The following is a 12,557-nucleotide window of genomic DNA, read 5'->3' on the forward strand; positions in this document are numbered from 1 at the left end:
TATTTTATCATGAGTTAATCGAACCCTCCTCAAACAGGGGGCTTGATCTCTCCACCACAGCAGATGATTGTTAGGGTTGTGATTATGCTGACACGGCAGTTGATAGCTTTACCCTTACGTGTCAACGTGTCCTAGTCCGGGAGAGGCCGATGGTCTGAAGTCCAGTGGTACAGGAAAAATACTCAAATACTCAGATGCACATGTCATCACTAATCAAGGATTTCACCGCAAAAGCCTACGACCCTGTTGCCCATTCTCTATCTGTGTCCAAACTTTAAAATCTGGAGGGTTACTGGGATATCCAACTGAAGGGGGGCCTAGGGCAGAGGCAGAACCTCTGAAGAGACAATAATATGTATCCCAGTAAACCTGGGGATTCTCCCAAAAGGTGTCTGGAAAGAGGTAGGCGTGAGGTCCCTCTCAAAATGAACACTTGAATGTAGGTGAAGATGTTTGGGCAAACTGTATCCGGCGCTTTTCATAAGAGCTGAGGACCGAAGGCTGGAACTTATCAACACTAAAGCACTTAAATGAAGCCATTTCAATTCGAAAACCCAGGAGTTTAATCATGACCCTGTTTGACAGTCAAGTATATATACTTGCATTAATGATGGACTCTGTGTCGTTATGACGGTGAAACTATTTCACGAGATAGTGTCAGGCGGCGCTTTTACACATGTTAACTTTTATCCGCCGCCGCTAACGCCGCCTCTGCGAGTGACCTTTCGGCGTAAAAATGACGGCGAGTTTCTCCCTCCGTTTTGACCTGCTCTTTCTAAAATGGCAAATTTCTCTGCAGGTATGACATTAGAAGTTCAGCGCCGGTGTTACGGCCTCTGTTTAATATTCCACCACATTTCAACCCTGCAATCTTTTATTTATGTGAATCGTTTTATTAAATATGTTTTTTTGACAAAAGTGCAAAGACGTGATATTTAGAGAAATGACTCCTGTTGACCCGCTTTTCGTTTCTGCTCTGGTGTCCACAGAAATGCTTGAAATTCAACGTGGACGCTCCTATCTGGCGCTCCAAACAGCGTATCCTGTGTACGCTCAACCAGAGCCTGAAGGATGTACTCAACTACGGCTTATTCCAGCCGGCTTACAACGGCAAGGCTGGCAAGTTCCTGGACGAGCAGAGGCAGCTGAGGGAATACCCCTTCCCATCTATCGCTCCGGTACCATACCTCGAGGTGAGGCCATGAGAACGTTGCGGGCTGTGGGGAGGAACTAGATTAGGGAAGAGTGAGCGTTCTGCATTTCAAACAGCAGAAAATGGAATTTTCCTCAGTCCGTTCAGAGAGTTCTTTAATATGCATGGCGTTGATTCAAGCTTTGCATTAAATTGACTTTGCTGACAAAGAGAGGAAAAGAAATAAAAGCAGTAGTAAACCCCCTGCAATTGAACTGTGGTGCACTCTTGGCATTAAACAAGACTTTATCTACTCTCTTATGATCCTCTCAAGGCTGGTGGACGACCAGGAAATAAACCGTAATTGAACCAAACTTAAATTACTTCAGAGCAAAAGCAATTCAATGCATTTCCAGAGGTGGAAATTATATGAGTGTGATAATATTTAACTAACCTGCAGGTACATTTATGAGTTGAAAAAAATATATATAAGTGACCCAAACAATACAATTGAATTCTTATTTTTAGTATTTCTTTTGTGAATGTTATAATTGAAATTAAAAATATTCTAGACACACCCTTTGTAATCTTATTGGAGGTCACCTAATGTGAAAAACCAACTCTCCTGACTTATTCACATGTTCTAAATGTTGAAGTCGTATTACTTAATAAAGTTCTCCCCCGTCTAAAATCTCGCCAGACAAGATTAATGTTTAAATTAAACATTCTGACGTCACACTGGTGCAAATGTCCTCCCCTAGAAGTCCTGAATCGGTTAATAACCTACATGTTAATTGTGAACCAAAATAAATATTTATGTAAACATGATGAGAGTTACTTCTGCCTTTAGGTGTTTTTTTAATGTGTACATTAAGCAGCAAACCTTATTTTTATTATTCGTTTTTAATGTACAAAACAGGAGTTTTAGGGGTGAGTTTGAAGTTTACGTGAGTCCTTGAATGCAACTCGTGTTTTTGAGACATACCATCTGTGGAGAATTGGCGTACTAGTTAGTACGTACACTATCCTGATGCATACTAATTTCTAGTATACTAAGAGAAGTATGCGATTTGAGACACAGCATTCTTCTGCAGCCGAAACGGCGCATCTTAAGTGGGCGGGGCTTAAGCGTATTTTTATGATGTAAATATTTTTTAAATGAGAATTTTGTGCAAAAAGAAACATACTGATGAATATAATAGAGGTCCTAGAACAGTTTAAGAGACACTTAAATCAGCACATAAGGTGCCCTTTAAGTTAAAAAAAACTACAGTTATAATAATATAATGATCACACATAACACAACATTTCGATGAGACTAACCTAGTGAATTGAATGTGTTTCTTACACCTCTGCTTGTGTCAAACTCATTTGTCCATTTGTGAAAGAGGTTTAAAAGAAGCGAAAAGGGAAAAAAAAAAGTGTGTTGTGTGATGAGTTGGTGGTGAATGGGAACAACCTGCAGCCCAGACTGTGTTTAACAATATGGCGTCTTCCCAAAGGGGTAAGACGTGTAATGGGTCTATTATTCTGGTTCATGTAGGAGTCAGATTTACCTCAGGAAGATTTGGTTCTCCTGCATATTCATCCAGCTGAGAGTTCGAAAAATATTCACAAGCCGGAATACAATGTCTAGGTTTGTTCCAACTCATCCATCCAAATATAATCACAGGTCTTGTTAACTGTGTACTTGTACCAGAATACGATCGGTAAACACTATTATCAAATTTTTTTTAGAAAAGATTGGCTAAGAAAGAAAATAAAAAAAGGAAGCATTATATTCTGAAGATTTTTTAAATAAACCATGACCTAAAACAAACATAATACTGTATATAAACAACTGCTTTTCTTACTGCATTTTAACATAAATTGAATTCTACTTCTATATATGTTAGTATTTTTGTTTCTTTCCCCCTTCCATTAACCCCCCCCCCCCCTTACTGAGCCACTTTGAGAACCACTATTCTATGGAATAACAAAAGTTCACTTTCAGTAAAATCATTTAGTTTTTAAACCAATTCAAAATTAAAGACCCAACTTGTGAGATTTAAAATATTAACTCTAGCTTCTCCTAGTGTTTGATCAGTGCAACTACATCATCGTGTAGGCAGTGGAATTAAATAGTTTTTTGTTTTGTTTCTCAGAATATTAGCTTGACTTGCTGATGATTGCCAGCAGAGTCGTAACACGCGGTGACAGCCTGTCATCTGTAACTGTTGTCTTGAAGAGTTAATTGCACAGCTCGACCATAACAGTCTGAATGAAGGAATAAATAAAAGACAAAATGACACAAATGCTTTTTAATAACTATGTGTCAACACAAAATATTTAAATAAATAGCAAATTTTATTGGATTTTTCTTTTACTTAATCAAATGTCAATTTTCCGCTGGAGACACATTTTCGGTTGTTGCTCTGTTGTTGTTTTTTTACCTCCTGGCAGAGCATCACACGTAATAAATCTTCTCCTTCAACATCAGAACACTCACAAGATAAACATATTTTGTCAGGAAATATTGGCAATAGGAAAAGTAAGCAACTCAAATTGTGTCTGGAAAAGCGCTATATAAATACAAATTACTTACTTACTTACTTACAGTTTATTTGCCGAACTCTGTTCTGAACCAGCAAAACACATAAAATGTAACTTAATACTGAAGAATAAAGCACTTAAATATAATCGACTTTGATGGTTCTATGGAGACAATACATGTTATTTTCTTTTACACAATGGGTCTAATAGTTCAAAATAGATTTTACTGGTGGTCTATTGGTTAAGACACTGTAGCATGTAGCTGGTGTAGGTTTGCCAAGTCAAACATGTAATTAGCTTTCATTGTGCTTTAGAAAACAATACCAACTCTTTATTTTGGTTATTATTGGTATTGGTGGGTTCATGAAGATTCATGAAGCAGTGTCCACTAGATGGCGCTCTGAACTCTCATTCTTTTTCTTTAGCTCTAATTTAATGAAAACTTTTTAACTGTATTTGTTACACTGAAATAAGAAAATGGTTCATGAATAATCATTAATTATAATGAAATCCGTTAGCAAGTAAAATGAGAAAACCTTACTCTTAACCCATGTGTTTTCTCCGGGTCATGGTGACCCGAAGGCCCCGACAACAAATGTGTTTGCAGTATCCCTTGTGTTGTGTCTGGGTTAAGGTGAACGACCTCCCTGGTTTACAGAAATACATATGCAGTGGTGGAGGTTGTTCACTTTGACCCAGAGACAACACAAGGGATAAAACAAACACATTTGTTTTCAGGCCCTTGGTCCCAATGACCCTGAGATAACATGAAGGTTAATAGTATTATTTACTTTATTATTATATTTTTCTAGCTTTTACTGAACTGAAGTTTGGACAAATGACTAAAACTAAATGACATTTATGTTTGAGAATAATATTTTATGGTTTATAGTATTCAATCGAATTTAATAATTTCCCAGAACAGAAGTTACTGCAGCAAGATAATTTAAAATGAAGATGATAATTAATATTGATAATATTAAAGCTGAATTATTGAAAATCATAGTAGATAAATTCAAATATATTATATCTCATGTAGTATAAGTTATTAATATAATAATTATATATATTTATATATATATATATATATATATATAACATATATAACATATATACGGACGTATTTAAGTAATTTTATCTAAGGAATCGGTGGCATAAAAATCCCTTGATTATTTTTCATTTTATTCTACATTTATATAATTATCTACTTCAAATAACTTTGTTTTTTTATGTGACTGATAATAAACATTTTCTGATTTCTAATTTCCACCCTCAATTTCCCACATATCAGATATCATTCGGGGTTGCAGGTTTGGGTCCAGGGCACATGAAACAGCGACCTCTGAATGCTCCCTGACAGCAGGATCCCCCGGAGCATCGGCAGCTTTCATGTTCAATGATAGAACCAGACACGAGCCCCTCACGGTAACAGATGTTGGAACCCGATTTACAAGTGCAGAAAATCGACAACTTATCTTTGCCAGAACACTCTGTCACAGACGCTGGGGATTAAAGTAAGTGTTCTTTGAGTCACAGCACTTAGATATCAGACTGTTAGATTTCTGCTACAACACTCTATTCCACGGGGAAGAGTTTTTCTGAGGTGAACTTAAATGGTTAAAGAGGAACAAAAGGACACTTGCGGGTTCAATACGTGGTTAAATGACACTTCAACAGACTCTGGCAATGAGTAGCCACTCATGTCCAGTGGTATTTCCACCCGGGAAAAAGGTGAGAAGAGGAAGCGAGGAAGGAGGTTACATTCAGATGCTGTCACCTCGTGTCAGAGGCTGGAAAGACGAGCTTTCATGGAATAATTCCACTTTTTTTATTGTATTTATGGATGATAATTGGATCTTCACGGGGAGTCGCTCATCCTGTCTGGATCTGACAATGTGATGTGAGACTAGTTGAGAGTGACAAGCACAGCAACTACAAGTTTGGTTTTCGCTGACTTAGCTTTTTTTTTTTTGATGGAATGTATAAAAACAAACCTGGGAAAAGTGTAGACCGGCCCAATCTGGGGCTTTGACTGTATTCTCGCGGCCCTCATGCTGCCTTCAGTGTTTAACTAGAAGCAACTGATCATCGGACAGTTTTTTCCTCGACACACTTGAGACGTTTCCTACTATTGCTGAGCTGTTCGGGATGCTTCGCTAGTATAGACGAATTTAAAAAAAATGTAACATTACATACTTTGTCCTGGTACTAAATCTTTGTAGCATGGTACAAAGATTCTTCACTAAAACACATCTTCACCAACGAAAAATTGACAACTCGCCACAGGACAGAATCAATATTAATGTTTCTCACCCCCAAAAAAAGAGAAAAGGAATAACAATATTTTGTGAGAGAAAATTCAACACCTTCTCTAATGTGAAAACTTGACTCACTCACACGTTTCAAATGTTTAATCTTCCTCTCCAAGATGCAGTAAGTCTCTCATCAGGACCATGTTTTGAACTTAATACTTTATAAAGTTCTCCCTCGTCTGAAATCTCGGCGAACGAGAGGTTATGAGAGGGGAGTCCATTATAATGTAATACCAGTTTTTACTCCTCCAGCCAGCTGTAATCACGCCCCACTTTGTTTATACAATGAGTCCCTTGGAGGTGGAGACTTCCAGGATTGAGCGCGGTGACAAACGTTGATGATTGACCAATCACAGCAGAGTGGGCGTGGCTAGTAAACCAGATTGAATCTTAGGCGGGGCTTAAGCACATTTTCTAATGTAAATATTTCAATAAACGAGTTTTGTACAAACAGACTAATACTGATGATACAATAGAGTCACACATATATTTAAGACACACTTACATCTACACATTGGTTTCCCAGTCAGTCTTTCATGAAAATGGTATATGCCTAACAGGACCAACATTGTAATGTTGCTGAAATCTGAATTAATACATCTTTATGACAACAATTTTATTTCTATTCTTGTTTATTTTTTTTAATTCAATATCAGTTTCATTCTAAATAAGTAATACAAGTAAATTTTTTTTTAAATGTTCAAAATCTTTAAATTGTGTGATTGATATAAATATTTTACACAAAAAAATGAAATTCATTTTTTTCACTATGCCTTGGCCTAATCCTCCTAATCCTTTTATTTTATTCATTAGTTTTCCTTATTAGACTTTTCCCCTTCTTCTACGTTCTTTTGATTTTCTACATCTTATTCACACCTGTATTTGAATCTCTGATCTAGAGGGATGTATTTGTGGTTCAAATTTAAACATCAGAAGTTGCTTAAAAAAAGTAGATGAGAAGAATTCCTCTCTTGAATATTCCTATATGTGACGGTAGAGATACTTGATAATATATTTATGTATAATAATCTGGGGGCAGGAAGCAGCTGGAAGAATATGTAAAGAATGTGGAAGAGGTGAAGGTTAATATAAAGAAGGTGTATGCAGGGTCAAATGTCAGGTCACATTAAAAAATAGAGGAATTCTCTGAAGCACCGAGATGTCACAGGTTAAGATGGAATCCTTTAGGGAAAGTTCCATCGAGGCTGTTTCCACCAATAATACCGTCCGGTTTCCACCTGCCACTGAAATACAGATGGATTTTTTAGATTTAGAAGTGTTGTTCGGATAAAGACAAGAAAATAGAGAGAATTTGTTTTCATTGGAAAACTGGGAGACGATTCTCAACCTGGAATGTAAAAAAAAAAAAGGTTTCCAGTTAAGTCCCGGAGGACAGCAGTTCCAGTTCAGTAGGTCTGGACTCTCTCCGTCTCCTGTGTTGCAACACAGCTTTGTGACATTGATTGACCAGCAGTGGGTCCCTGATGGACGGCAGTGGGTAAAGATGATTGGCAGGTTGGGATTAACCGGCTCGCCCTGTGGCGGATTTACTCCGCCGGTGACGAGTGCGACCGCGACGCACGAGAATTAAAAACTTTGCGAAGCTCTCCGTGAACGATTGTCTTCATGATTATGTTTCACGAGGGACTCGGGGGGGGGGGGGGGGTTGATGTATAGCGTTCGCTCGGGAAGGAAAATTGTGGAGGGACTTGAGCGTTTTCTCCATTTTCGTCGCCGTATTTCTTTTTAGCATCAGCATTTGTCAGTGTCACTCGGCATTGAGTGTTTGTAAAATAAACGTCAGCGCGGTGGGAAAGTAAACGGATGAATCATTTCAGGGTTTTTCTACTGTCAGAAATATACTTTCTGTGCTAATAGATCCAACAGCATTGACTGGATGAACCTTTGTTTCTAATTAGCTATTATGCTAACAAGGTAGCTCAACATTAAATACTATATACCCATTTTAATAATAATAAACTTTGGTCATTTTTGCATAAAACTAGCCAATCACTGATGCCACCCTGCAATATTAGCCAATCAGACGCAAGATAAGGCGGGTCTATCCAACAGGATCTCTACTCTACTACACAAACTACAGCCACTTTAATTGAGCAGAAAGTTAACTTAATGCTAACATAATGTTCACCTGGTCATAATATTCACCTGGTCATAATGTTCACCTCGTCATAATGGTCACCTTGTCCATTCAGAAGGAGGAAATAAACTATCTCAATTTTCTGCCTTCATTATTACGCTGGTTTATTTAATTTATTTTATCAAAAATGGCAGGTTTTAATATTAAAATAATAGCATAATAGGGAATTAATACAATTTCAGGACATTTGAATGTAGAATTTTGGAGAAATCGAGGACTCAAACTCATTTTTGAGCGGCGACTTGATGCTACAAACCAATAATTATCCCAAGTTACAATCAATGCTGCTCAAATCTCACTGTTGTCGCTGAAACTTGGCAGCCCTGCTGATCCGTCATGATTTCTACATCGTTTCTGCTCTATTAGTGCTATTTCTGTCGTCGACATTGACAAACCATCAACTGCAGCTATGCTTAAGTCAGGGGTGTCCAAACTTTTATCAAATGGTGCTGCATTTGGTGAAGTGAAAATGACAAGTGGCCAAATGTTAATAGTGACTCTCGGTCAGAAGTTTAAAATATTATCCCTACATCCAGTTTAACACAAGATTGAGGCAGAAAAGTAAAACATTGTCACCATTTAGAAATGGCGTTACCACTAAGAATCTTCACTTCGCCGTTCTTTCTTTCTTTCTTTCTTTCTTTCTTTCTTTTTGAACTCATCTTAGTTGCTACTTTGAATATGTCTGCTTCAAGTCCTTATTTTCTGGATTGCTGCGATATTATAAAATTCTCTAGCATTTTGTTGGTGACCTACAAGTGAAAAAAAGTGCAGCAAACTCTGAAAGAAATTTACAAACTCTGAAAACAATTTATAAAAATTCTAAATTTGTTTGAGGAAATTCATAGTTTGATAATTGATTCCGTTTTATAAATATGTTTCAGTGTGAATTTCTATTGGAGTATGTTTTAGGAAATTCAATTTGTTTTTCAAACTCCAATAAATACTTGAACACTGAAACAAATTTCAAAAACTGAAATTAATGTTCAAATGTTAAAAATTACAAAATCCAGAATAATTCTTAAAAAAAACATATAGATACAAATGTAAGTAAGTAATATTTATTTATATAGCACTTTTCGAGACCAGGGTCACAAAGTGCTTAAACAATCAAAACAATACTCAAAAAAGTACATACTTTAATGTAATACCTATTTATTTTTTTCTTTTAACTCTGTGGAATGTTTTATTCTTCAGATTTTGTTTGTTTCAAACGCATTTACACACTCTTAAAATCACGTTTACAAACTGAAATGTATTAAAAGGTCCTAAAACAAATGAATGATTTCTTAAAATGTTTTGTAAAGACTGTGTAAATCTGTTTCAGCTAATTGTAATGTTGTTTGTGTTCGAAAATGCTTAAAATCTTTTTCCCATCATTAAGGATTTAAAAAAGAACTTAAATGTCTCACACAGCACTACATTAGTTATTTATTTCCTCAAATTTTAAACGTTAATCCCTAAAACATAATAAATACATGTTTTTATTTTGTTTTTGGCGCCCTCTATGGTTGAGTGTGACACCGCTGTAACGGAATGTTTTGGTTTGTCGATAAGATCAGCGATTGTTGAATGTGTAGCGAGCCAATATGAAAAGAAAGGGTTAAAAACAAATGTTTTCTTTATGTTCCAGTTCCGTTACAAACGACGTGTTTACACTCAGTCTTACCTGGACGAGAAGCAACTCTTAAAACTCCACACAAAGGTAAGAAATCTGCTCAATTCTATAATAATGTATGGTTTTGCAAAACTGTTTGACATGGAGACGCATCATAAGTTGATGAAAACTTTTTATTTTTCTGACTTGCTTGTGGGAAATTCTAAAATTCTAGCCAGAATTTTTTTTCTGGTGTCCTTTTTTAAAAAAAAAATCAGTATGAATTTGATTTTTTATGTTGTTTGTGTTTTATCGATTAATGTGGATCCGTGATCATCTCATAGCAAGAGTTACATGACACTATTTTAAAAACAGTTTTTCTTGCTTAAATATTCAAACTGTGTCTGGAGTGGATGGTCCACCACTTGTTAGTGGCAGAGTATTAAACTGGCAAGAGGGGGCGCTTTAGTCACAAATCCAGAGGCACGAAATGACTAAAATGCTTCCAAATGACAATAAGTTGCATCTATATCCTCATTTAAAACAATTAACTTTTTTACTTCTTATTCTATGATTATAGTATTGTGAAGTTTAAATATACGGTTGAGTTAATTTCTGTTCCCTTTACAATTTGTTTGTATTTCAAGAGTTAACACTTTGGTTATTACTTTGAACAAGTAAGAAAAAAGAAAATTAGTTAATTAATTGATTGATAAAACAAATATATCTTTTTGTCTGAGCCCTGGGATTTGTTAATGAAGTGATTCATCTTCATAAATCTGGATGAATTAGTCTGACTAATCAGATAAGTCCTTTAATAGAACTATTTTTGGGATGCTCTCTTGCAGGTCGGACGGATGATTTCAGTAAAATTTAATTACATTAATTTATGTTATTAATCAAGTACCGTCTCAGAGAAGCTTCTCTTCTGACCTGAATACTTTTTAACCACACCAGAGATTTCCTTTTTTTAAAGCCACGGTCAAAAAAAGCATTTGTCCGGTTTAATTTGAAGACATGAAAGTGTCCAGCAGAGAACATCTTCCCCACGCAACGTTTGACAGCTTCCATTATTCTAAGAACACACTGAAGTGGCTCGGAGGGCCCGGGAGACGAGTATCCGACACGGAAACGACGATGTGATCATAATTAAACCTGATATGAATCCATAGGAGGCAGAAGATTTACATTGGAGTTTATTAAAAACGGCAACATGAGCTCAATCCGGCTAATTGATCCCTTTAACTGCTTTCACGCCTTCAGCCCATTGAATCCCTTTATCTTTAATGAAGAGAAACTGACGCTCTTGTCGTAAAACACACCTTTTATTAGTGTTTACGTACGAACAGACAAGACCCCATCGTTTTTTTAATGTGTGACTAACCTTCTTAGATTTGCTTCTCTTTTGGATAATCGACTAATGTTAGCACGCTCGGCGGCTTATTGCTGATTTGGTTTGGTGAGCTCCGTAAATTCACTGTGCGGAAAATGTGATTAAATGTCATGTTAATCCATGTTAATCAAAAATGAACAAGTGGTTTCGCTGTTTCGAAAATACTGTCCTGATGATTCATTATTAGAAATCGTCCAGAAGCGTCTTAAAATAATGATCTCATTGTCTAAAATAATTAAAGTGACTCACCTTTTAAAATAACCTGTACATCATTAGCAACCATTTGGACGAACTTTTACTTCATTTAAAGGTGAAGGGTGGTGAAGAAGAGAGTGCGGGGCAGGACGGAAGAAGTGGCCACAGGAAAAAAACGTAAAAAAAGGGTGATATTGGGAAACTCAAAGTCAACCAAAAGTGAATGCAAGGATCAATGGTCGCACAAGATTGAAACTGGAGGAAAAAAAGCAGAAAGAAAATGACCATCAACTCCATCAATTGCCCAGTAATTAGAGTCTGTATATTAAATAAAGTAATTACATTTTTTAAAAAGAGACAATGGCAAAAAACAGGAGAACAAAGTTGCTGTAAAAAGCATGAAAAAGGGAGAGACAAGGTAGCAAATAAATAATGGCTTATCCAGCACAAAAAAACAACATAACAATAAAGTAATCATTTATATCTTCCAGTATATCAAGTTGTTAACATAGTTAAGAAGTGATGTTTACAGGTTGTTTCTTTTCATCATATTGTGCTGGAATTTGTTTTTTTTTAAAACTTTTTTTGCACTGATTTAGGTTTTGGATTTCACTGTGTTGGGCATGTTTCATGTTATGTTTGGGCTGCAAACCATCCTCCAGTTCGGCAACCCTTTCTTGGAAGAGAGAGCTGTGTTCTCCTCACTTTCCTTCTGCATCTGCTCCTCTACTCACACTGTGATGTTTGACACTCAAAGTGCTGCTACTCTTCAGAGAGAAACACATGAGCCATGGTGGTAGATTTTTGGAAAATGGTTCAAGCCTTTTAGAAGAATTGTTTTCTTTGTTGAGACATTCATGTTGGAATGAATGGCCAAAAAAAGCATTTTTTTATATGTATATATATATATATATATATATGATTGTTTCTATTCATGTTGAGAAGAATGAAGTGTTCCATCAGAGTTGAAGAGATACGTTCTGGCATCTGACACAGCATCGCTCACTGACAGGAGAGATGACGGATGGAAGAAACCATGACTGGGACGTGACAGAGACAAATATTTCGTGGTTTGGGAAGAGAATTCATGTATTTTAAAGGGTGGAGGGTGGAAAATGGAGTCTAAGAAGAATGGTTAAACTGGAAAGAGTCCAGTTAAAGAGGAGGATGCTGACTTGACATGGCAACCCCTGAGCGAATCAGTGACTCCTTTAGTGTCATATTTACAAGTATATAAA

At 36.4% G+C, this 12,557-nt stretch overlaps 1 protein-coding gene across 6 annotated transcripts in view; it reads left to right on the forward strand.

Moving 5' to 3' along the window:
- Positions 1-12,557, forward strand: part of shank3a (SH3 and multiple ankyrin repeat domains 3a) — a 156,827-nt gene that overhangs the window by 31,302 nt on the left and 112,968 nt on the right. For all 6 annotated transcript variants that reach the window (XR_015712113.1, XM_087797540.1, XM_087797542.1 and 3 more), the window contains exons 2-3: positions 990-1,193; positions 9,768-9,839. Coding sequence is in view for 5 of the 6 variants with exons in the window: in XM_087797540.1 (XP_087653666.1) it covers positions 990-1,193; positions 9,768-9,839 (276 nt within the window). In the remaining variant the exon portion in view is untranslated. The remainder of the gene's footprint in view (positions 1-989; positions 1,194-9,767; positions 9,840-12,557) is intronic.

The sequence above is a fragment of the Callionymus lyra genome, chromosome 8 (genome assembly GCF_982586985.1).
Source record: "Callionymus lyra chromosome 8, fCalLyr1.hap1.1, whole genome shotgun sequence".
Taxonomy (NCBI): Eukaryota; Metazoa; Chordata; class Actinopteri; order Syngnathiformes; family Callionymidae; genus Callionymus; species Callionymus lyra.